Source organism: Heterodontus francisci, chromosome 15 (genome assembly GCF_036365525.1).
Source record: "Heterodontus francisci isolate sHetFra1 chromosome 15, sHetFra1.hap1, whole genome shotgun sequence".
NCBI classification, from domain to species: domain Eukaryota; kingdom Metazoa; phylum Chordata; class Chondrichthyes; order Heterodontiformes; family Heterodontidae; genus Heterodontus; species Heterodontus francisci.
This window is the reverse complement of record NC_090385.1, coordinates 47,060,352-47,087,754: the sequence shown is the minus strand read 5'-3', so window position 1 is coordinate 47,087,754 and position 27,403 is coordinate 47,060,352. Positions and strand designations below refer to the sequence as shown.

The window sequence follows — 27,403 nt, the reverse complement described above, 5'->3', positions numbered from 1 at the left end:
ATCTCTCTTCGTGGCATAGTTCCGCCATTCCGGAAACAAGTCTGGTGAACCTTCGTTGCACTCCCTCTATGGCAATAATATCCTTCCTAAGGTAAGGGGACCAAAACTGCACACAGTACTCCAGGTGTGGTCTAACCAAGGTTCTATACAATTGTAGCAAGACTTCACTACTCTTGTACTCAAATCCTCTTGTGATAAAGGCTAACATACCATTAACCTTCCTAATTGCTTGCTGCATCTGCACGCTAGCTCTCAGTGACTTATTGACGAGGACAGTCGGGTCCCTTAGTACATCTACACTTTCTAATCTCTTACCATTTAAGAAATACTCTGCTCATTTATTCCTCCTACCAAAGTGGATAACCTCACATTTTTCCACATTATATTCCATCTGCCATGTTCTTGCCCACTCATTAATTTTTTCCAAATCCCATTGAAGCTGCTTTGCATCTTCCTCACAACACACATTCCACCTAGTTTTGTGTCATCTGCGAACTTGGAAATGTTACATTTGGTCCCTACATCTAAATCATTTATAAATATTAAGACCAGCTGAGGCCCAAGTACTGATCCTTGTGGTACCCATTAGTCACAGTCTGCCAACGCTAGAATGACCCATTTATTCCTACTTTGTTGTCTGCCTGTTAACCAATCCTTAATCCATGCCAGTATATTACCTCCCATCCCATGTGCTTTAATTTTGCGAACCAACCTCCTGTGGGAGACTTCTATCAAAGGCCTTCTGAAAATCCAAGGATACTACGTCCACCTTTATCAATTCTGTTAGTAACATCCTCAAAAAACACCAATAGGTTCATCAAACATGATTTCCCATTCATAAATCCATGTTGACTATGCCCAATCAGATCATTATTATCCAAGTGTCCATTTATCACATCCTTTAGAATAGATTCTAGCAAGGCTAACAGGTCTGTAATTCCTTGTTTTCTCTCTCCCTCCCTTCTTAAATAGTAGGGTGACATTTGCAACCTTCCAATCTGCAGGAACCGCTCCAGAATCTATAGAATTTTGGAAGATGATCACCAATGCATCCACTATCTCCGTAGCTACCTCTTTCAAAACTCTGGGATGTGGAATATCAGGTCCTGGAGACGTATCAACCTTCAGCCCCATTAATTTCTCCAATACAACCTTCTTACTAATACTAATTTCCTACAATTCCTCATCCTCCCTAGTTCCTTGGATCTCTAATTCTGGGAGATTTCTTGCATCTTCCTCAGTGAAGACAACCACAAAGTAATCATTTAGCTTCTCTGCCATTTCTCTATTCCCCATTATAAATTCTCCTGACTCTGCCTGTAATAGACCCACATTTGTCTTAGCCATACTTTTCCTTTTTACGTACCTGTAGAAGCTTTTACAGTCTGTTTTTATGTTTTTCGCTAGTTTACATTCATATTCTATTCTCCCTTTCTTTATCAGTTTCTTGGCCCTCCTTTACTGTATTCTAAAATCCTCCCAATCCTCAGGTTTACTACTATTTCTAGGAACTTTGTAGGCCTTTTCTTTTAATCTTATACAATCCTGAACTTCCTTTGTTAGCTACAGTTGACTGCCTTTACTTTTGGGGTTTTGTGCCTTGAAGGAATGTATAGTTGCTGTCTACTATGTAGTAATTCTTTGAAGACTATCCATTGTCTATGCACTGTCATACCTTTTAATGTATTTTCCCAATCCACCTCAGCCAATTTGCCCCTCATTCCTTCATAATTTCCTTTGTTCAAATTTAACACCCTGGTCTCAGATTGAACTACCTCAATTTGAAACATAATGTAAAATTCTATCATATTATAGTCACTCATCCCTAAGGTTCTTTTGCAACAAGATTATTAATGAGCCCTTTCTCATTACATAATACTAGATCTAAAATTGCCTGTTCTCTAGTCAGTTCCTCAACATACTGCTCTAGAAAACCATCCCTAACACACTCCAGAAACTTGTTCTCCATAGCATTAGTGCTCATTAGGTTTACCCAGTCTAAATGCAGATTGAAGTCACCCATAATTACTGTATTACCCATGCTACATGCTTCTTTAATCTCCTGATTAATACCATGCCCCACACGGCCACTACTGTTTCTTGGCCTATAAACAACTCCTACCAATGTTTGCTGCCCCTTGCTGTTTCTTAGCTCCACCAAACTGATTCCACATTTTGTTCTTCTGATTTGAGATCCTTACTAATGTACTGATCCCATCCCTTAATATCAGCACAATACCACCTCCTTTTCCTTTTTGCCTGTCCTTCCTAAATGTCGAACATCCTTGAATATTCAGTTCCCAGTCTTGGTCACCCTGTAGCCACGTTTCCATAATGGCAATTAGATCATACCCATTTACCTCTATTTGTGTCTTTAAATCATCTACCTTGTTGTAAATTCTGCATGGGTGTAGTTGTACAGCAAGCAATTAGGAATGCAAATGACATGTTGGCCATTATTGCAAGGGGATTAGAGTACAAGATAAAGAAGTCTTTCTACAATTGTATGGGGCTTTGGTGAGACTACACCTGGAATATGGTGTGCAATTGTGGTCTCCATATTTAAGGAAGGATATACTTTTTTTGGACGTGGTACAGCGAAGGTTCACTAGACTGGTCCCTGGCATGAGAGGGTTGTCATGTAATGACATTCAAGATTATGAAGAGGCTGGATAGGGTATTTACAGAGATGTTGTTTCCCCTGGCTGGTGAATCTAGAACACTGGGGCAGAATTTCAGGATAAGGAACTGCTCATTCAGGATTGAGATGAGGAGAAATTTCTTCACTTGAAGGGTTGTGAATCTTTGGAATTGTCTACCCCAAAGGCTTGTGGATGCTCCATTGTTGAATATATTTAAGGCTGAGATGGACAGATTTTTGGTCCCTCAGGGAATCAAGGGATATGGGGAGAGGGTGGGGAAATGGAGTTGAAGCCCAAGATCAGCCTTGATCATACTGAATGGCAGAGCAGGCTCGACGGGCCGTATGGTCTACTCCTGCTCCTATTTCTTATGTTCTCATGTTCTTACTGCATTCTCCTGGCATTATTGGGAAAAAAAAGCCACAGAGGTCAACAACCAGAATGTTGAAATCATTGCAAAGGTGGAACGGATTAAGAAGAAATTAACTGCTGAACTACCAGTGCAGCAAAGAAGATTGATGTGCCAAATGTTCATACAAAATTCCTTTTAATGAATGCCAGAGCTACCCATCTCCTGGACCTGCAATGCACATCTTTAAATTATTCTTCCTCAAACCACCTACTCCTATAAATATGCATGATTCCTCAAATACCATCCATCAATTTCCATCTTTGCTCTAGTCACAGAAGAGATGGTTTAAGATAGTCTTTAGCCAAAGCTGGCAGAAAATGTTTCTTTATGGATAGAGCTCCAAATATCTGCAGATACAGTGTGCATACCTAAAAGGTGCTCCTAAATGCCTGCTGCAGATTCAGTGAGCACACCTAAAAGATGCTCCTAATTGCCTATGAAAGCTTTGCTGCAAATACCACAGCAGCAAGCATGTGCTCCATGGAAAACTGCAATGTAGCCAACCAATGCTGCACAGACTGTAGTAGTTGACTCAGTTGTTCTTATTCACTAGTGACTCATATAGATTATCCAGCTTAGACAATTTCCTCCCCTGCCTGTGTTCATCTTCTGAAAGGTTTCATTCACAAGCGCTGCAGCAGAGCCAGTTATTCTGCTGGACTTGAGTTCTCCTGGTCTAAAGGTCAATATTTATCCTTCAACCAACATCACAAATATATATTATCTGGTCATTTATCTCAATTCTATTAGTGTAACCTTGCTGTGTGTTAATTGGCTCCATGTTTTCCTACAACAGTGGCTACACTAGAAAATTGGCTGTGACATACTGTGGGGTGTCCTGAGATTTTGAAAGGCATAAATGTATTATTTCTTTCCATTTTTCTAAATTATGGAACCTTTATGGGGGTAAGTAAATCAGTACATGGCAAGATTACACAGAGGAAATGTACTGCTTAAGTCTTACCAAGTTTGATGTGCGTTAAATTGCTTTCCCATGGAAATCTTGGAATAGGTTAGATGATGGTCAGCTGTATGATGTACAATATTCTCAATGCCCTTTGCCTGCTCCATGTTTTATGAATCACCAGAGACAGCACCTTTTCACACTCCAGTCAGGCTGTTTCATTGTACTGTTTCATTTTCAACATTCTGGTTGGTTCACCAGTGCCAAAATGATGTTACTTTTGCCTCCCACTGCTGTACAGTTATTCAAAAAACTGCAGGGAACTTTTGCGGTGTTTAGGACAACATTTCTCCCTTGACCGAAACCACTAACACCATTTATTTGCCACCTGTCGGGCCTTGTGTGCAGAATGACTGTCGTATCTATCTACGTAACAAGAGTGATTATACTTCAAAAATAATCCATTGGTATAAAGTATGTTTTTTTATGCAGTGAGTTGTTATGATCCGGAATATATTGCCTGAAAGGATGGGGAAAACAGATTCAACAGTAACTTTTAAAAAGGAATTGGAGATATAATTGAAAAGTAAAAATTTGCATGACTTATTGGGAAAGAGCAGGGAAGTGCAACTAATTGGATAGCTCTTTCAAAAAAAAAAACTGGTTTAGGCACAGTGGGCCGAATTCTTTCAAATAAATATTGGGAAGGCAGAAGTCATTGATTTTGGTTCCCGCTCCAAACTCTGTTCCCTCCCAACCGACTCCACCTCTCTCTCTGGCAACAGTCTGAGATTAAACCAGTCTATTCACAACCTTGGTGTCACATCTGACCCTGAGTTGCACTTTTGACCACACATTTGCACGATCACTAAGAATGCCTTTTTCCAACTCTAACAACACCCAACTTTGCCCGTTTCAGCTCATCTGCTGCTGAAACCTTCGTTTGTGCCTTTGTTACCTCCAGACTTGACTATTCCAATACAATTCTGGCTGGTCTCCCACATTCTACCCTCCATAAACTTGAGGTCATCCAAAACTCTGCTGCCCGTGTCTTTCTGTGCCAAATGATTCTACGATCATATTGAGCAAACATTAACTCTGCATCTGTAGAATTAGAGACTCTTAGTCATCGTGATGAGTTTCCACTTGTGACGGAACAGAAAAAACAATACAACATAGGAATGGTACAAGAAATCCACCAACCATGCTTCGCTTGGTATTTGAACCCTTCACCCAAGTGAACAATCTTCTCTCGAATATTTTGTTCAAATCCTTTCAGAACCTCAGTGGGTTAACTTTGGAGCCTCTTGTCTTTCTAGAGACATACAACCCAACTTCTTTCACCTTTCCACAGAGCTAAAAATTCCAAGAATCATCTTCATATTTTGCAGCTGCGTTCTCTGAAAAGGTGGTATCTTTCCGAGGATTAGGTGGCCAGAACGGCACAGTACTTCAGATGGGATTTGACTCATGCCTCAAACAGCAACAATACTTCATTTGATTTGACATCATCCGAAAGTACTTTAGTTTTCACATGTGTGCTGATGACACCCAGCTCTACCTCACCACCACCTCTCTTGACTCCACCATTGTTGCTAAATTATCAGACTGCTTATCCGACATTCAGTATTGGATGAGCAGAAATTTCTTTCAATTAAATATTGGGAAGACAGAAATCATTGTTTTTGGTCCCCACTCCAAACTCTGTTCCCTAGCCACCAACACTATCTCTCTCCCTGGCAACAGTCTGAGATTAAATCAGTCTATTTGCAACCTTGGTGTCACTTCTGACCCTGAGATGAACTTCCGACCACACATTTACACCATCACTAAGAATTCCTGTTTCCAACTCTGTATCACCTGACTTTGCCCGTTTCAGCTCATCTGCTGCTGAAATCCTCATTCGTGCCTTCGTTACCTCCAGACTTGACTATTCCAACACACTTCTGGTTGGTCTCCCACATTCTACCCTCCGTAAACTTGAGGTCATCCAAAATTCTGCTGCCCGTGTCTTAACTCGCATCAAGTCCCATTTCCCTATTACCCCTGTGATCACTGACCTACACCGGCTCCCGATCAAGCAATGTCTTGATTTGAAAATTCTCATCCTTGTTTTCAAATCCCTCCATGGACTTACCCTTCCCTATCTGTGCCACCTCCTCCAGCCCCACAACCCTCCGAGACATCTGCGCTCCTCTAATTCTGGCCTCGTAAGCATCCCTAATTTTAATAGTTCCACCACTGCTGGCCGTGCCTTCAGCCGCCTAGGCCCTAAGCTCTGGTATTCCCTCCCTACACCTCTCCAACACTATACCTCGCTTTCCTTCTTGAAGACACTCCTTAAAACCGACTTCTTTTACCAAGCTTTTGGTCATGTGACCTAATATTTCCTTATGTGACTCGGTGTCATGTTTTGTTTTATAATGCTCCTGTGAAGCGCCTTGGGGTGTTTTATTACATTAAAGACTCTATATAAATATAAGTTGTTGTTGTTGTCTTGTGCTTCATACCACTGCTACCCCGAGCAGTCATAGTACTATGCAGCACACAAATTGCTGAGCAATTCCAAAGGGAATTTACTCTACAAACAGTAATAATCTTCATGGGACGATCTTATTTACCAGTGCGTATGTTTCCATCAAACCCCACTCTAGTATGGAGAGCACTTTGATTTTAAAAAAGTCAAAACAAATGGCATTCTTCAAATTTTTCTGATGACTCTGTTTCTCTCTCCACAAATTATGCCTGACCTGCTGAGCATTTCCAGCACTTTCTGTTTTTATTTTCTTCAAAATACTGACTGGGTTACAATCAGGTGGGCCCATTCACTCCCATTAATTATCCTGGCAGTTGTACCAAAGATTTGTGCTCCAGAACTAGCCCCTAGCCAAGCTGTTCCAGTACAGCTAAAACACTGGCATCTACCTGACAATGTGGAAAATTGCACAGGTATGTCCTGTACACAAAAAGCAGGATTACTGCAATCCAGCCAATTACCGCCCCATCAGTCTACTCGCGATCATTAGCAAAGCGATGGAGGATGTCATCAACAGTGCTATCAAGCAGCACTTACACAGCAATAACCTGCTTACCAATGCTCAGTTTGGGTTCTGCCAGGGCCACTTGGCTCCAGACCTCATAACAGCCTTGGTCCAAACATGAACAAAAGAGCTGAACTCAAGAGGTGAGGTGAGACTGATTGCATTTGATAGCATTTGACCGAGTATGGCATCAAGGAGCCCTAGCAAAATTGAAGTCAATGGAAATCAGGGGGAAAACTCTCCACTGGTTGGAGTCATACCTAGTACAACAACACTCACGAAGCTTAACACCATCCAGGACAAAGCAGCCCACTTCTTCAGCTCCCCATCCACCACCTTAAACATTTACTCCCTGCACCACACACAGTTGCAGCAATATTTACCATATACTAGATGATCTGCAGAAACTCGCCTAAGCTCCTTTGACATCACCTTCCAAACCCGAAATCTCTAACACCTTGAAAGACAAGAGCAGCAGCTGCATGGGAACACCATTACCTACAAGTTCCCCTCCAAGTCACCAATCATCCTGACTTGGGTCTGTATTGCCATTGCTTCAAAATCCTGGAACTCCCTTCCTAACAGCGCTGTGGGAGTACCTACACCAGATGGACTGCAGCTGTTCAAGAAGGCGGCTCACCAACACCTTTTCAAGGGCAATTAGGAATGGGCAACAAATGCTGGCCTTGCCAGGATGCTCACATGCCATAAAAGAATATAAAAACAATATTTGCTGAGCATGCAATGTCCTGCTCAACAATGTCCTGAGCATAAATAAATGTGTTTACCACAAATCTGCTTGCTGCATGCAATTTAGATTAGCATGGCTCATTTCATTGGCACATTCAATTTCCCTCCCTTAACCTGTGACCCAACTCCTGTATAGTAAAGTAATTATTACTGGTTGCAGTAGCCAGGTAGTAATATAGATAAACACCACCTTATGAAGAATTTTTCACTGTTCAGGTTTTGCTGTTCAATGCTCATTTTTGTTGATTTTTGCAACTTAACTTTTGCCAATAGGTTCAACACTACTGCTGGTACTGTGTACCTTCATAATTTTTCATATGAATACATTCACCACAGGAGACCATGGTATTTCCCTCCATTACAAGGACAAAGAAGAGGACCGGGGAACAAAGCAGGAAGAAGCTAAGTTGCAAAAATCAACAAAAACGAGCATTGAACAGCAAAACTTGAGCATTCAAAAATTCTTCATGAAGCACCAAAGTCACCATTGGGCACACACCAATGCCTCGATGTTTCAGCAATGTTTGAAAAGGTTGCACTTCCCTCATAAGGTAATAAATGAGCTGTGTCACTAGCTTGCCCAGGAGCTGGAGCCCACCTCTGCCAGATTCACTGCACTGTCTATAACAGTGAAAGTTACTGTGGCAATAAACTTTAATGTGACTAGTTCCTTTCAGCATTAGGAGACATTTGCAATAACAGCCAATTAGCTCTCCCTTCAGTGCATCAAACAAATAACTGTTACACTGTTTGTATGAGCAACCGAGTTCATATGCTTGCTGATGGGCCCTGCACATCATGAGAGGGCTGTCCAGTTTTATAGTTTGTTTTTATGTCCAGTTTTATAGTTTGACTGATTGAATTTCCCTAGGTGCAATCAATGGGCTACACATCATCATGCATGCCATTTTTGAGAATGCAATCAACTTTTTCAATAGGAAAGAATATAATTCCCTCAGTTGGCAGCTGACATGCAATGCAAAGCCACTTATTAAGCATGTGAGTGCATGCTGTCCAGGGATCTGCCATGATTCCTTAGTTTTAAGACTGTGTACAATTTCACCTCTATTCACAGGTCAACGGCAGGTGTTTGGTCACTGATTGGAAACCATGTCTATTGTCTGCTGCAGTGGCTTACGACAAGGACCATGAGGAATACTAATACAATGAGGTTTATGGTGGCACCAAAATTGCCATTAAGCAGCCTACAGAGATTCTGAAACATGGCTCAGGTGCTTGGATGAATCTTGGCGGAGCACTCCAGTATGAGGTCACCCTTTTGCAACTAAATTAGCTCATCATATGCTGACATGTGGCTCTCCTCCACAACTACAAAGACTTCCATTCTTTTATTCTTTCTCATGAGCATTCCCCCACCTTGCCCCAAATTATTGCACACTTATTCTAGTCAAATCTTACTACTTTTGTTTCACCATGCTGCTCCTTGGTGCCTACTGTTGTGCCCTCTTTCAATCCTAACTTCTTGTTTCTCTTCAGTGCTCCCTCAGCGACCAAAAGGTGTGTGGTCGGGAGCTGGTGCTTTCCAGCAGGAGCCTTTGGTGACTAAAGTAGCAGTTCTCTTAGGTATCCCGAGGCTCCAAAAGGATCTGCTGCAGGCTGTGTCTGTTGTACCAGGTACAGCATGGCTACCCGACGCAAACCCGACAACGTGTGTCGGGTTTCGGTCGAGTCGGGTCACTCTTCAGGGTCCGGCATTCGGGCTTGGGTCGGGTCGGGCCGGGTTGGACACACTCCATCACCACCTCCGGTACGTGGCTCCAATGCTAATGTACTTTTTGGACTTAAAAGGATGTTTAGTTGCAGTTTTTTTAAGCTTGTGCAGATAAGCAACAAAGTGAAAAACGGAAGGTAAGCTAACTGACGGTCGGGTCGGGTTGGGTGCGGGAAAAAATGAAAGGACTCGGGCTGGGTCGGGCTCGGGTTGGATGTGGTTCTGTCGGGCTCGGGTCGGGTTTCATTTGCAGACCCGAGCTGGCCTTTACAACCAGGTGAGAAAGAGGTCTAGGGTTCCCTTTCAGCCTTCACCTGGTCTCACTGTAACAGGGTTTAATTTTAAACACACTGTGTTTTTAGCTCCCCCTTGGTGAATCCTTGGTCACTGCTTTCCAATTATAAGGCAAAGAAACCAGCACACCAGGTTTTCTCAGGTTTAAAGAAGAAAAGTGAAATTTTATGAAACTTAAACTCTAATTCGGTTAATGCCTATGGATACACGACGCACCCATGCTAGCATGCACACGTGATACACACATGCAAATAGGGACAGAAAAGAGCAGAAGAAAAATAAAGTGAAAACGTTTGAGGCAATCTCTGAAGGGGGTTTGTTACTGTGCTTCGAGCTCGCTGTAGAGTCCTTGATTGTAGGTAGTCTTGCTTTTCGTTGGGGCCCAGTATTCCTCTGAAACCCTGTTCAATGTAGGAGACTTTTCTCTCTTGGGGTTCATGTGTCTTCAGTGGGTTTTGGAGTTCCATGAGAACGAGATGGGAGCAGGCAGAAGTCTTCTCAACCCAGGAGCAAACAGCTTTCTGCCAGTTCAAAACTCTGTGGCAAGTTCAAATTAAAAAAAACTCAGGTGGCCCAGCAGGTTAGTCATGTGACTAGCTGGTGTGACCAAGTCTGTTTGTGTATTTGGCCATCTTAGCAGTCAACCTGGAATGCTAGCTCCACCACCTTCAACATCTGGTAATCAAAAGTCCATTGTGGATTGAATGTGCTAGGGAATGGTCTTTTGCCCATTTTAAGCACTGTCTGTAAATATGCAAATATCTTTCCAGTCAAGGGTCTGATGGATTTTTTTTAAACGCGTTATTTCTTTACTCCAGTTAACAGTTTAAAATCAATGTTCATGTGGTGAAATTAAAATGCCTCATTCTTGGCAGGTGGGGGCCTGCATGACAAAGGAGAGCCTAGCCCAGATGCTTTTTCAAAAAGCTGCAGAGATATAAGAGGGTTGGTGAGAGGACAGACACATAGCTATGGCCTGACAGCATCCTCATGCATGCACAGCCCTGCTAGGCTAATAGTACAGGGCTCCTGCTCTGGTTGGCCACTATCTAGTAGGAAAACAGACTGAATGGTACCAAATCAAAGCACTGAAGCTTCAAGAGATAGGCCTCCACTCTGGGCCATAAGGCATCCATGGCAGTAAGTTCGGGTGCCATGCTAGAAGCTAGAAGCTGTCTTCAGAGCTTCTTTTGGGGGGCCTATGCCACAGATCACGCTGGAACTAGCTACCAAATGCTCCATGGTTGACTGCATGATAGTACACATATCCATCATGGTGCTGCAGATGAGGGTAGGCAACTGACCCACCATTTGCAGCACATTCTGGAATATAGTCTCAGTGTCTATACATATTTTGATGTTCTGTAAGCAGACAAATGCTGAACCTTTCAAATGTCGGATTCCTAAGAATGAGGGCTCATGTCACTCCAGCCAGCAACAACTGCCTCCTCCAGCCCAGCTCCTCTGGTTACTCATGCTTTGTGCACCCCCTGTCTCACAAACTGAGTACGCTCCCACCCATCCACAGATGGTTGTCTCTGGTCTGGAGCTTGTGAGGAAGAGATGCAACAATGAGGTTTATGGGCAGGGGCCTAGTGTTACTAAAGCAGAGGGACCAGATACCTGCTCTTTCTCTGCTTGCTATTATTTCACATCTCGGAAGGCATGGTCTGTTTAGCAACAAGTTCACGGGTCAATCGGTGCCCTGACATAATGTGAACGCATCTGATTCAGGTATAGGTTTACTAAGTTAGGCATGGAAGAAATACTTGGTTCTGAACTTTCATCACCAGGCATGTTATCTTGGTGCTTCCTTAATTTCAAAGAGATCACAGTAACTTCAGCACTCCCAACTCCTGCAGGATAGTTTTATAATCTTTATAACTGAACTGACTGAGCAAGTTATGAATAGCCAAGGAAACAGATGTGGCCGGTTTAAAAGAATATAATAGTGAGCTCAAGCTGCAGTAAAGATTAGTCATTGCTTTTTTCTTTTCTCCTGACTGATAACAGATTTAACCACAGTGAAAGTTAATGCTGTCCTTTACCGAGTAAAAACCACCCTTCAGGAAACGGTAATTCGTATGCAAGAGAAAGCAGGAATCAATCCAAATTCTTTGGAATAAATAAACTAACTGAACATTTAACAAGGTTTCTCCCATCACCCTTTTATTAAAAACAGTTTGTTATTGCATAGCTCATTAGCTTTGAAATGAGCCTTACAAAATTCCCTTTCCTAAGATTTTATTTAACAGTTGTCACTGTGTCGTCTTTAATCTTTAATCTTAGATACTTTAATCTCCGATCCTGCTGTCTTCACAGTCCAGAGTGTCTGCAGCCACGGCATGCGGTAAGTCCATTGAGGTGAAGAAGGAGCTGCGGGACCCTAGGGAAGTCTTGAGAAAAGGTGCCCCGATCACCCAAAAAATCCACGAACGGCCCCTCCGGCCGCAACTTCAAAGCGCCCGCGGGAGATGGCTCGGAGAGCATCTGCAACGCACTGTCGGCAATGCTGCATGCCTTTATTTAAACCACTGCAAAAAAAAAACCCCATAGCGAATGTAATCACCTCTAAGTCTGCCAAAAGATGCTTCACCTCCCAAAGGACGTGGATGAGCTTTCCGGACGTCGATGGTGGGCACTGAGGAAATGGCTTATTACCTGCACCAGATTCCACCCCCCTCCCCCCCCCTTTACCCCCCTTCCACCCCCCCCCACCCCCGTCCCCTTCCCTGCTCCACCCTCTCAGCTCACCCCCTCACAACCCCGTCCCAGCCCGCCCCCCCCTCGCACCATCTTCACCCCGCACCCCCTTCCCCTGCACCCCCCCCCCACCCCCTCCCTCTACCCCTCCCCCTTGCAACCCCTCCTCCCACCGGCACCATCCTACACCTGTGTAGGGGCCCCAACAACCCCACTGCCTTGTGGGCGTCTCGGGAGAGACTAAGGCTAAGGGAGTAAACCCTAACAGAAAATCCGGAGCGGAACCCCGTAGGCGGTCATGTGTCACCTTTGGCATGTTTCCGGCAGTTCCTGCAGCCATACTGGTGCCAAACGTCGTGTCCTGCACTCCTTTGGACCCCACCAGAAAGGCCGAGAGGGGGGTTTTGACGACTGGGCAACTCTCAACCTCCATAAATTTGCCCAGGCATGCGCCATGGAGAGGTCACTCCATAGTTGCCTCACAGCGACTGAAACAACACGGAAGGCAGCAGTTACGGGTTATAAGTCCAGATAAATTGGCGTAGAAACTGGGCGCCACGGGTTGCCTTTGTCGGTGGGAGAGGTCATTGCACCTCACTGGACAGCTACCGCCCGCCTCAAACCGGGCAGCCCCCGGTCAATAAGGTTCTGTCCCGCCACAGTCTGCCTGCTTCAATGGGTGCTTGGAGCTCAGGGTCATTGCCCGAAAGGTGGACTGATACACCGCACCAAACAACATGAAAAAAGGAAAGAAGGTACCAGCCCTTCGCTTTGCAAGCTGGAACGTCAGAACTATGTGTCCTGGCCTGTCGGAAGACCTTACACAAATCAACGATTCTCGGAAGACCGCCATCATTAACAACGAGCTCAGTAGACTCAATGTGGACATTGCAGCACTTCAGGAGACTCGCCTCCCCGCGAGTGGCTCTCTAGCAGAGCAAGACTACACCTTCTTCTGGCAGGGCAGGGATCCTGAAGAACCAAGACAGCATGGAGTGGGCTTTGCCATCAGAAACTCCTTGCTCAGCATGATAGAGCCTCCCTCAAATGGCTCGGAACGCATACTGTCCATCCGACTGCTCACCACCTCTGGTCCAGTACACCTACTCAGCATCTATGCTCCAACACTCTGTTCCGCACCTGAAGCTAAAGACCAGTTCTATGAACAACTCCATAACATCATTAGCAGCATCCCCAACACCGAACACCTATTCCTGCTGGGGGACTTTAATGCCAGGGTTGGGGCCGACCATGACTCATGGCCCTCCTGCCTTGGGCGCTATGGCGTTGGAAGGATGAATGAGAATGGGCAGAGACTGCTTGAGTTGTGTACCTATCATAACCTCTGCATCACCAACTCGTTCTTTCACACTAAACCCTGTCACCAGGTTTCATGGAGGCACCCAAGATCACGTCGTTGGCACCAGCTAGACCTCATTGTCACAAGGCGAGCCGCCTTAAACAGTGTTCAAATCACACGCAGCTTCCACAGTGCGGACTGCGACACCGACCACTCCCTGGTGTGCAGCAAGGTTAGACTCAGACCAAAGAAGTTGCATCATTCCAAGCAGAAGGGCCACCCGCGCATCAACACGAGCAGAATTTCTCACCCACAGCTGTTACAAAAATTTCTAAATTCACTTGTAACAGCCCTTCAAAACACTCCCACAGGGGATGCTGAGACCAAGTGGGCCCACATCAGAGACACCATCTATGAGTCAGCTTTGACCACCTACGGCAAAAGTGCGAAGAGAAATGCAGACTGGTTTCAATCTCATAATGAAGAGCTGGAACCTGTCATAGCCGCTAAGCGCATTGCACTTTTGAACTACAAGAAAGCCCCCAGCGATTTAACATCCGCAGCACTTAAAGCAGCCAGAAGTACTGCACAAAGAACAGCTAGGCGTTGCGCAAACGACTACTGGCAACACCTATGCAGTCATATTCAGCTGGCCTCAGACACCGGAAACATCAGAGGAATGTATGATGGCATGAAGAGAGCTCTTGGGCCAACCATCAAGAAGATCACCCCCCTCAAATCTAAATCGGGGGACATAATCACTGACCAACGCAAACAGATGGACCGCTGGGTTGAGCACTACCTAGAACTGTACTCCAGGGAGAATGCTGTCACTGAGACTGCCCTCAATGCAGCCCAGCCTCTACCAGTCATGGATGAGCTGGACATACAGCCAACCAAATCGGAACTCAGTGATGCCATTGATTCCCTAGCCAGCGGTAAAGCCCCTGGGAAGGACAGCATTACCCCTGAAATAATCAAGAGTGCCAAGCCTGCTATACTCTCAGCACTACATGAACTGCTATGCCTGTGCTGGGACGAGGGAGCAGTACCCCAGGACATGCGCGATGCCAATATCATCACCCTCTATAAAAACAAAGGTGACCGCAGTGACTGCAACAACTACCGTGGAATCTCCCTGCTCAGCATAGTGGGGAAAGTCTTTGCTCGAGTCGCTCTGAACAGGCTCCAGAAGCTGGCCGAGCGCGTCTACCCTGAGGCACAGTGTGGCTTTCGTGCAGAGAGATCGACTATTGACATGCTGTTCTCCCTTCGTCAGATACAGGAGAAATGCCGTGAACAACAGATGCCCCTCTACATTGCTTTCATTGATCTCACCAAAGCCTTTGACCTCGTCAGCAGACGTGGTCTCTTCAGACTACTAGAAAAGATCGGATGTCCACCAAAGCTACTAAGTATCATCACCTCATTCCATGACAATATGAAAGGCACAATTCAACATGGTGGCTCCTCATCAGAGCCCTTTCCTATCCTGAGTGGTGTGAAACAGGGCTGTGTTCTCGCACCCACACTTTTTGGGATTTTCTTCTCCCTGCTGCTTTCACATGCGTTCAAATCCTCTGAAGAAGGAATTTTCCTCCACACAAGATCAGGGGGCAGGTTGTTCAACCTTGCCCGTCTAAGAGCGAAGTCCAAAGTACGGAAAGTCCTCATCAGAGAACTCCTCTTTGCTGACGATGCTGCTTTAACATCTCACACTGAAGAATGCCTGCAGAGTCTCATCGACAGGTTTGCGTCTGCCTGCAATGAATTTGGCCTAACCATCAGCCTCAAGAAAACGAACATCATGGGGCAGGATGTCAGAAATGCTCCATCCATCAATATTGGCGACCACGCTCTGGAAGTGGTTCAAGAGTTCACCTACCTAGGCTCAACTATCACCAGTAACCTGTCTCTAGATGCAGAAATCAACAAGCGCATGGGTAAGGCTTCCACTGCTATGTCCAGACTGGCCAAGAGAGTGTGGGAAAATGGCGCACTGACACGGAACACAAAAGTCCGAGTGTATCAGGCCTGTGTCCTCAGTACCTTGCTCTACGGCAGCGAGGCCTGGACAACGTATGCCAGCCAAGAGCGACGTCTCAATTCATTCCATCTTCGCTGCCTTCGGAGAATACTTGGCATCAGGTGGCAGGACTATATCTCCAACACAGAAGTCCTTGAAGCGGCCAACACCCCCAGCTTATACACACTACTGAGTCAGCGGCGCTTGAGATGGCTTGGCCATGTGAGCCGCATGGAAGATGGCAGGATCCCCAAAGACACATTGTACAGCGAGCTCGCCACTGGTATCAGACCCACCGGCCGTCCATGTCTCCGTTATAAAGACGTCTGCAAACGCGACATGAAATCGTGTGACATTGATCACAAGTCGTGGGAGTCAGTTGCCAGCATTCGCCAGAGCTGGCGGGCAGCCATAAAGACAGGGCTAAATTGTGGCGAGTCGAAGAGACTTAGTAGTTGGCGGGAAAAAAGACAGAGGCGCAAGGGGAGAGCCAACTGTGCAACAGCCCCAACAAACAAATTTCTCTGCAGCACCTGTGGAAGAGCCTGTCACTCCAGAATTGGCCTTTATAGCCACTCCAGGCGCTGCTTCACAAACCACTGACCACCTCCAGGCGCGTATCCATTGTCTCTCGAGATAAGGAGGCCCAAAAAAGAAGTCTTGGGTGACTTGGAATAGTTTTTCCATGCTCTCCTGTGTTGTGGTTCATGGATTAAAATTTATAAAAGGACAAATAAAGTGTGGAGGGGTAAGGGGTGGCACTCACATATGTGGTGTCAAAAAACTACTTATTCACAAAATAATTAATCATATCCTTGAAAACATTTGTCCAAATTCTTTGATTGGCCATGTTGGCTCTTCACCAGCCCGTTATATACACCTACTAATAAAACATATTGTAAAAACCAGAAAACAAAATCACTGAACCTACCCAGGAAATCAACCATTCCTACAGAACTGAATTTTTATGTCACTGGATCCTTTCAGTGTGCTACAGGGTGCATGAGCCATATCTCCCAGGCTGCAGTTCAAAGCTGCATTAAGCAGGCCAACGACACCAGATCCAAGTACTCTTCACCTCTCCCTTTTGACCACAGCATTTAATAGGACTGAGCTCATGGATTTGCAGTAGTGGTTGGCTCCCTCATGTCCAGGGCATGATTGACTGCACACACATGTTCATCAGAGCAGCAACATTCACCCATGGAAAAGGATACCATTCTATCAATGTACAGCTAGTGGCTGATCACAGGCCGATCATAGGAACAACATTATGCAGCTATGTGCAAGGTACCCAGGGAACTGCCATGACATAAGCTATGGGATAACCATCTGCAGATCTGGCTAATGATACCACTGCATAAATCCACCAGGCCTGAGCAGCATGGATACAATTGAAACCAGGACACAACCAGAGTCCATATTGGCCACACAATAGGACTGTTCAAGCAGAGGATTTGGTGTCTGGGTTGCTTGAAGGGCTCCCTGCAAAATGCCCTGGATACAGTGTCATGCATTATAATGGTCTGCTGCGTATTGCACAACATTAGATGGCAGAGTGGCCTGCATTTGGATGGAGCAGCAGCAGCTGCCCATGAGAAGAGGAGTCTAGGGGAAGGAGAGCTCAATGCTCTACCACCCTATGAGGTGCTCTTCTCGTGGCCTGAGCAGAGCTGGTGGAAGAGCGTCATTCCTTCTGTGAAAACCCTTGAGTTGCTCATGGCCGGTGACTTCTCCAGGCTCAAGCCTATGAGGGCCTGGCTGCAGACTGCTGTACCTCAGCTGCTGCCAGGGCAGTCTGGCCCAGCTGACCTTTTGACACCATGGTGGATATTGTTAGGGGGTGGAGGGTGTGTGGCGAATGAATGTGCAGACATCCTGAGAGAGGCTAGCATGTGCTGCTGCCATCGTGCCACTGCCATTCCCTTGGGACTGGGATTTTTCACTTCCACTAATCTGTAGAAGAACAGATTGCAGAAGATAACCAACCCTTCAAACCCCAGTTCAATTGTGAGCCCAGAATCTGCATGGCAGCTGTTTCAGCTTCTATCAAACATGCAAAGCGTGTTAGCATAGACTCAATGTAAGGGCCCAGCTGCAGCATTCTTGGACGACACTATCCAGGATAGACTGCAGGGTACTGTTGCCATGTAAGATAATGCCACGGAGGCTAGAAGTGGACTCTTCCACACTGAATCATAGTGGTGAAATTTGGTAGGCATTCCAATATTTTAGTCAGCTGTTTATGTGAAGTCTTCAGTTTTCTTCTGATAGCTGGGCCCTCAAAGTCCTCATCTTTGTCTTCCTCAGTAGACCTAGGTGAGGGTCTGACTCTTGGACAAGGTCTCCTCTAGGCTGTCTCTGACAGCAGTAGCTTCTGCTGCCCATTGTTACTACATATTTCACCCAGATCACTAGCTAACCCATGCGGGTTTGCCGATGTCTGTGCTGGTGCCTCAGAAAGATTGTCCTCTTCCAAGATCTTTTTTTCTGCAGAAAAGGAGAAAAAGTTAGGATGGGAGAGAGAAAGGCTGCAGATGATCAGATGACAGTCTTAACAATGCAGGTTGAAGTTGTTAAGCTTTCTGCATCTGTGCTCAGTTGAATGAAGGGGTGCATGTAATATGCAGGCACCCTGTGTGCATAGGCCACCAGTTTCTCCTTCCCTGCTACTCATGACTCTGCCGGGGCCAGCGATGTCCAGAGTTTCATGCTCTGTCTGTGTGTGGGCAATCATGTTGGGGACTCCTCTGTCCATTCTGTTCCCCCCTCTGACATTATGCAGGGTCTTGGCCTGCAGAAGGGCAGGGTGAGAGTGCTAGCTGAGGAAGTGAGTGGAGGTGTGTGAGGCTTGTGCATATAGTGAATGTGGTGAAAGGTGTAGAAGAAGCAAGATGGAATGAGAATGCAGAGGTGGTCAACATAAAGAGAAATGTGTGCGATGAATAATGAGGAAGGAGTTGAAAGCAGTTGGAGATTGTGTAAGTGGTCGTATTTGAGAAGGGAATGGTAATAGTTTGTGGTGTGAAGAAAGGAAAGGTAATTGTGTTCAGAATAAGCAAGAGAGGTGCTAGCAAGAGAGGTGGAGAGATGAAATCACTGTGCTCCTCGTGAGGCAATTAAACCTCTCTATACTCAGAACCAAGGTCCTGGGGGGGATACTATTGGGACTGACCCTAACCAATCGCTGCTGTTGAGTACTGTCTGATAAGTAGCCTTGGGAATGCTCCTGTGGATGCTGGGTGGAGAGAACTTCTCTTCAGGCCCTCACTCCCTCTATTAGGACTTCCAGGGAAGTGAGAGGAGATCCTTACACTCATCTGTGCTGCACCCACAATCTTTTTCAGCTTTAAGTGATGCATCCCGACTTCAAGTACAGTTGGCAAACGTGCTGGAAATTAAATGGTTCATGTGGGTGGGCTGCCCAATTCTGCAGGTGTTTGAGAGGGTAGTCCATCTTCAAATGTTTATGAGAACTGGGAGTTAAAATGGCCTGGTTGTCACACTGACAACATACTGCGGTCTTGCCGTCTACCCAAATTAAATGTATTTTTTATTCATTCACGGGATGTGGGTGTCACTGACGAGGCCTGAACTTGTTGCCCAACCCTAAATGTCCTGGAGAAGCCTTCTTGAATGCATGTGAGTGGCTTGCATTTCAGAGGGCAGTTCAGCGTCAACCATATTGTTGTGGGTCTGGAGTCACATATAGGCCAGACTGGGTAAGGATAGCAAATTTCCTTCCCTAAAGGACATTAGTGAACCAGATGGGTTATTAACAGCAATTGGTAATTTCACAGTCACTATTACTTATAATAGCTTTTTAATTCCAGTTTTTTTAGTTGATTAACTTAATTTAAATTCCGTAGCTGCCATGGTGGAATTTGAATTCATGGCTCTGAATCATTAGTCCAAGTCTCTGGATTGCCAGTTCAGTAACATAACCACTATTCCACCATATCTGAAAGTTAAAACTGGGGCTCACATACTCATCTTCAATTCCCTCCGCAGTCTCTCACTACCCTAACTATGTAATATCTAACCCTTTGGTTCTCCAACTCGAGTGTATGCTCTTCCCTCCCTTGGCCCTGGCTTTGATGGCAGAGTCTTCAGATGCCCCAACTCTCTCCCTAAGCCCCTCCACTTTGTCATTTCTCTGTCCATTTTTAAGGGATTTAAAAATGCATCTTTTCAGCCAAGCTTTTGGTCACATCTAATTCTCCCACCATGGCTTGGTGTCCATTGCTTTGCATTTTTATCATCAGTAATGCCAGAACGTTTTTCTATGCCAAAGATGCCATAAAACTGCTAGTTGCAGTGATTCAGTCATTGCAGTGTGAGAGCACAAGAAGGTAACAGATTGTGAGCACTTATGGTATGAAAGCTGAAAGAATGAAGCTGATGAGGTATTATAGAGTTGCCAGTAAGAGTGGATGGAATTGAGTGTTATAAAGTTACTTACTGATATGAAGAAGGAACTGAGTGGGAGAGAGAACAGAGCCCTTGGGAAACATAATAATAAAAAAAATATTCAGATGGCAAATCATCAGCTGCTGCACAGACAAAGCAATTTGGAGGGTAACTAGATAGCCATGAGCATTGCTTTTGGGGGAGCCTATGAAGGTTTAGAAGTGCACAGCTCGTGATGTCAGCTATGAACCACTTAAGCTTTATTCTTGTCCTTTACATCATCATCTGAATCCGCAGAACTAGAAACGTTTTCAGCACAGTCGGGGGTTATTTGTCCGATCAAGTCTGTGCTACTTCTTTGCTAAACCAATCTGCAGCTAATCCCATTGCTCTGTACTTTCCTCGTGCCTTAGTCTTTCTCTGATTCAATTATGTATCCAGTTTTTTCTTTAAAAGATGTGATTGTCTTTGCCTTAGCCACTCCCTGTGGCAAAGCATTCGATGCTCCAACAAAATTCTGAATAAAAATTTTTTTTCTTAACCTCTCTTCCCTCACTGACATTTGTAAATTGATCATCCCTCATCAATTACTTTTCATTCAGAGGAAATGGCCTCTTCCTACTCACTATCAAAACCCCTCAAAATTTTAAAAACCTTGATTAAATCCCTTCCTAAGCTTCTCAGCTCCAGTGGAAATAGTCCCAATACCTCTAATCTCGTATCATAATTCGCTTCCTATGCCTGATATTAACCTGGTAAGTCTATGTTAATTGCTCTCCAAGGCTGTACTATCTACTCTGTAATGGGGTGCCCAAAACTATACACAATTTATTCCAACTGTGGGCTAGTCAATTGTTTTTACAAATTTATCAATAGTTCTTTACTCTTGTATTCTATGCCAATGTTTGTTTAACTCAAAATGTTGTTTGACTTTTTATGGCTTCAGATATTTACACTCACATTGTCAGTGGATTATGTATTTGAATTCCTAGGTCTCTCTGATTTTATCCACACCCTTCAGCCTCTTTCCATTTAATTTCCCTTCCTAACTGCATTGTGGGTGTGCCTACACCCCAAGGACTGCAGCGGTTCAAGAAGCCAGCATTTATTGCCCATCCCGAATCGTCCTTTGAGAAGGACAATTAGGGATGGGCAATAACTGTTGGCCTAGCCAACGATGCCCACATCCACGAACGAATAAAAAAAATACTCCCATTCTTGTCTTTCTGACCTCCCAAATGTATAACCTCATATTTATCCATATAAAATTGCATCTTCCAACTCTCTGTCCATTTCACTAACCTGTCTAGGTGTATGTCTAGCTATGTCCTATAAAACCTTTTACTGTTTGCCAAAACCCCTGCTCCATGTCATCTATGTATAGCAAGAACAAAAATGCAACCAGTACTGACTCCTGAGGTGCATTCCTTCCAACCTTCCTCCACCCATTAACCATTCTCCTGTCCTTCAATCTCTTTTTAGCTATGCTGTCACCTTTTTTCTTACACCGTATGATTGAGGGAAGAATGTTGACCAGCACACCTGCGACGGGAAATTAGTGAACAAATAGGAACATAGGAGCAGGAGTAGGCCATTCAGCCCGTCGAGCCTGCCCCGCCATTCAATATGATCATGGTTGATCTTCCACTTCAATGCCTTTTCCCCACACTATCCTCATATCTCCTTATGTCATTTGTATTTAGAAATCTGTCAATCTCTGCTTTAAACATACTCAATGACTGAGCTTTCACAGCCCTCTGGGATACAGAATTCCAAAGATTCACAACCCTCTCAGTAAAGAAATTTCTCCTAATCTCTGTCCTAAGTGGCTTCCCTCTTATTTTGAAATTGTGTCCAACCAGGGGAAACATCTCACCTGCATCTACCCTGTCTATCCCTTTAAGTATTTTGTAGGTTTCAATGAGATCACCTCTCATTCTTCAAAACTCTGGAGAATACAAGCCCAGTTTCCCCAATCTCTCTTCACAGGACAGTCCCGCCATCCTGGGAACAAGTCTGGTGAACCTTTGCTGCACTCCCTCTATGGCAATAATATCCTTCCTAAGGTAAGGGGACCAAAACTGCACACAGTACTCCAGATGTGGTTTAACCAAGGTTCTATACAATTGAAGCAAGCCTTCACTACTCCTGTATTCAAATCCTCTTGCGATAAAGGCTAACACACCATTAGCCTTCTTAATTGCTTGTTGCACCGGCATGTTAGTTTTCAGTGACTTATTGAAAAGAACACCCAGGTTCCTTTGTACATCTACACTTTATGTTTAACATTCTTCTGTCTGTTATTTTAACAAAGGCATTAACCAATTTAAAACAAATATGTTAACCATTCATCCACTAATATCTGCAACAATAACTTCTAGCCTCGTACCTTTACCTTCAGGCACCCTGGTTGGTCAGACACAAAAAAGAAGTGAACATGATAACCCCAAAAACAAGAGACAAACTGTGTTTCTGTGCAATGAATTATCAGTTCTATAATGTTCCCAGAAAGGTGTCAGTGTAAATGAATAGACATAAAAGGTCACTTAAAGTATGCCATCTTATTTTACAAAATTAGTATTTTCCTTGTTCATACTAACGTTTGTTGGGCCTGATTTTAAGTCAGCCCAGCTGGCATAAACTGGGAGGCTGTGGCCCTACACTGGCTTTGGATCACTGACTGCCACATTTACTCTGGCTTCCGACAGGCAGCGGAGCACCTGCCTGTTTGCAGTGGTTAGCCCATTTAATTTGTAAATGGGAAAACCCTATCACATGCACAGGGCTCTGCCTGCAATTTTGAGGAACAGATGGGCAGAGTTATTACTACCCATTTGGCCCAGATGAGCATTTAAAAAAAAGGTTCCAAATTTTCTTTGGTGTCATATTTGTGGGGCTAGAAAAAGCAGGTGTGAACACTGCCATTAACTTAGACGTACAGTAAAGTAACAATAACAAGTTAAAATAATCAAGAGCTGCACCTAACAAAGTTAAGAGAAATACAACAAAAAAATTACAACAGGACGGAAGTAAAGAAGGAGAATAAAAAATAATAAAGGCAACAAGAGGAAAACACATTTATTGGATTTTTCTGAAATGTTTCCTCTGCCTGTTGTGCTGTTCACATTACTTTTCTGTAATGAATGCTGCTGGAAACTGCAACATAGACGGGGCGTAAAACAGGCAATATAAAATCTGCCACCATAGTTAATGGAAAAGAAAATCAGGCAAGGTCTCTGATGGGCAGCCAACTTGATATTGTATGTTTTACAGCACTGCCCAAGTTGATAATTCTACTCTGCACGTGTTCCTACCCGCCACGCCCCATTTCACATGGATTCCCGCTTATAACAGACACACAACGACACCGAATGCTGATTGCGGAACAAATTCTACTACTGTTTAGGTCATGAACACCACTACTCCAAAGCACATCTTATAGCACACACTACACCAAGCCACATTACATAGTACAAGCACCATTGTACCAAACTGGTACTTCAGAGTACACACTACACATCACTACAGCAAACCACAGATCATTGTATACAGTACTATTACAGAAAGGATTAATATTTGTTTCTACCTCATAACTATCCTGTTTGAAATAATTTCTGGGTCACAACAATTTGCTTTTATGCCAATAAAGCAGAGTCACTTAATATAAAGGTAAATCGGAAATAAATTCAATTACTTTAACAATCTGATTAACAGAACTTTGTGAGTGAAGTTAATTTTAATTCATTTTGAGTTGGATTTCCCAATGTCTGCACAGTTTAATCTATTTGCAACAAGTAGGCTTTTTAAAAATGAAGCTGTTTTAGGTATTTCATCCCATAGGACCTGCCACTTTGTTATAATGACCTGGATTTTGCAGTAGGAATAACAGTGAGGCCATTAGCAAATTCCAACATCCAGATAAGCGCATTTTAACATGGATATCAGATGTCTTTGTCCGATTTGCCCTGCTCCTCCATAACCTTCGCTACACCAGTAACTTGCTGAGAGATTCAACATTAAAACACATGAAGGGCTTGAAGTTGCAGTACTTACCCAATAGATACCCACTAAACAAACCACAAAAAGTTAGCGCTTGTCCATTCAAGTGTAAGTGAATTTTTAACAGTGTGATAAGCAATGTTCCCTGTAAAACTTTGTTGTTATGTGCAGCCAGCTTTTTCAATGCACGGTAACTTTAATTTTTTTTGTGCACACGTGGTATTTAATATGGAAAAAGGCCTGTGTGGTACCTTCCAGGCTGCTATGTAGCCACACTTGTGCGGAGCTTAGCGGGAACATTGGTGGTAAGTCTTAATTACTGCCAAACAACCTCTCTGGCTCTGAAAATTTACTTTTACAAATGTCTCATTCCTTCAGATTTTAATTATTGTTGGAGATTTTAAACAATTAGCTTTTTTTCATTTTGTCTCTTATCTCTCTCTCTCTTAATACTATCTTTCTTTCCCTGTCTATTTCGCTTTCTGTACATGATTTTACATTGAATTAAATATTCTAACTTAGGCTCCCTGCTTTAAACTCTGCAGGCTGAATTCTCAGGGCCTCCAGGAGATGAGATGGGAGACAGGGGTGGGAGGGCATAAAATAACAATGGAAGGCAGGGGGCAGAGTGCACGTTGCCTTCCCATTACCCTGTGATTGCCGTCGTTGGGAAAGGCAGAAGATGGCCTTTCTGCCCAGAGGTCAATTAAAGCCTTTAAGTGGCCAATTATTCACCACATAAGGGTCTCATGCCACTGCTGTTGGTATTATACCAGCAGTGGAGGAGGCCTCCACCACATGGGGAGGTTGCCCAGTAAAACAAGACAGCCTCCCTGCAGGCTTGGGGAGGGGTGGGGGGGCGGAGGGTGGTCTCCTCCCTGGGTAATCTGTGGCCCACGGACGGCCCCTGGTGGCAAAGGCCGTCCCTCCACTAAGCCCCATACCGGGCCTGAAACACCACCCTCTCCCAACCGGGGCCTGCTGGTCTGGCCCTGGCGAGCCTGCCACATTTAACTGGGGTCTGGGGCTCTAGTGATGGGCCTGGTCTTGAGCCTTCTATAGTACCGACAATGGCCTCTGTTCCCGGTGGCTCTGCCAAAACTACTGACCTGCCAGCCCTCTGATTAACCTGCAGCTCTGGGAAGCCGGATATCTGTCCCCATGACGATAGGCATTTAATTGCCCGAGCGCCGTTAAGTTTAGCTGGGGGAGGTCTTCAAAGGGCTGAGGCGGGGTTCCCCTTGCCTTTTCAGCCCGGCGTTGGGACCCCCTGCTGGCTCCACAAAATTCTGCTCTGTGTGTCTCAGTAAGGATTCTTCAATTTGACTGATTGAAGAGACCCACTGTTGCTTGTCCTGTTCACATAGGTCCCCAAATCCCTGTAGAGGGCATAGTGGTAAAATGTATCTCTAATTACCATAAATTGCAGCACAAAAGCCCAGGAAAAGTCTGTGGGCAGCTGTAAGCATAATGAAAGATAAGCGCCACCCGGTTGCCATTAACAACAAAATCTGGGCCATAAAGACATCTGAGTGCATACAATACCTTTGCTGACACAATACTGAGAAGGTCCATTCTCTGAGGCAGGAAAGCTACGATCAACTTTGTCCCCAGTCACAGAATGCATCAAATTCAACAGTCACTTTCAAAATGTTGTCGATTGGTTACCACACAGTTTCTAAGAATATGTGAAAAATACCAGAACACATTTTAAGCAACAAGCCTCTTAATGCAGGTGCAGTAACATGCTTTTGTTATTTCAGGTTGCTCTCCAAAGCTGAGCATGTTCGGCATGTAGGCTGTTTTAAAATGATGGAACACAACAATCCAATATAGGTGCTGATTGTACTATACCAGTATTTGAGAATTCAGCTTGAGCTCTGCTCTCCTTCATTACATTTACTCAGAGTTCCAGTGACCCGTCTTCTTTAAGTGCGGCACCAGCACAATGCATCCATCAAAGTGCACTGGCAGTGACAGCTAATGCCTTTGTCATCACTTTGCAACAATTAAGAATATAATTCTTTGCTGCTCTGCAGTGGCAGCGAAATGTTATAATTCAAAATATGTTTTATTCAGCCGGACTGAAGAGAATATGCAGTGTTCCACATCCAAAACAACCTGCAGGCAGTGTTTTAGCTGGAAAATTAAAACATATTATTTGAATTTTACTGATGCACGAACAGGAACTCCCATTCTGAACATGCCGAACACAGTTTAATAATGTTAAATTCAGAGTTTTCAAAATAGCTGTTGGGGGTTTTTAAAGATGCAGATATTTTAGATATTGGGAAAATCACCTGCATCTGTGTTTATGACTATAACATGTCTGCAGTCATGTACAAAAATCCAGACAGCACATGGCAAATTCTAAAACAGCTCTTTTGATTCTAACTGACTTTTATATAATAAGCGTGGTGACGGGTCTCTTCTAAACATGCACTCACATTGATGTGCTCAAAATGCATGCCCTATTTTCAGTATTGTAAACTCATTTTAATCTTTTATACTAACATATGCAGTGATGGGAATAAACAGCATGCAGCATGGTTCACTAATGTTTTGGTACAAATATGGTTCTTGTCCAGGTATTGTTACGGTCAAGTGAGGAGGGTTCGAAGGGCTTCCCTCTTTTCCCTCTCCCTGTTTGCCCCCAACAGGTTTAATTCTTTCTTAAAGTGGATGTACTGGCCAATGCAGTAGGTGTTTGATTACTTACTTGCTATGATCATAACAAGAACCAATTGGACAGGTTTTCTTGAGTTAACAAAGAAAGAGGTTAACTTTATTATACCTAAACAGAACTAATAAAATAATAAACAACGCACCAACTTTCACTCACACGCACACTCTGGAGGTTTACACACACACAAACAGGTTACAGAGTGGGGAAAGGTAGATTGGTTGAGTTAGAATCTACAAAAAAAGGTATACAGTCTGGGAAGTTTGGTGATTTGACTGGCTTCTAGCTGAATTCAGTGGTTTTTAGTTTGAAGAGGTAGATGACTGGGTTGGTGAGTCTCTTGGAGATAGTGATGCGGATGATTTCCTCTAACGGGGTTTCTGATTGTAATTGGAGTATGCAAAGGTGATCAGTCAACAAGCAGATTTGAAAGCTGGAATGGAGAGAGAAAGAGAGTGAGTTGGGGGTGGGGGGGGGGGGGACCCCCACTCAGGCCTGCTCACGTCA

The 27,403-nt window shown here is 44.3% G+C and overlaps 1 protein-coding gene across 1 annotated transcript in view; it reads right to left on the bottom strand.

Annotated features, from left to right (window-relative positions):
• Nucleotides 1-25,802, bottom strand: part of LOC137377412 (disks large homolog 3-like) — a 550,827-nt gene extending 525,025 nt beyond the window's left edge. The window contains exon 1 of the mRNA XM_068046991.1: nucleotides 25,759-25,802. Within this exon, the coding sequence (XP_067903092.1) occupies nucleotides 25,759-25,788 (30 nt within the window). The 5' untranslated portion in view covers nucleotides 25,789-25,802. The remainder of the gene's footprint in view (nucleotides 1-25,758) is intronic.
• Nucleotides 25,803-27,403: the final 1,601 nt, after the last annotated feature.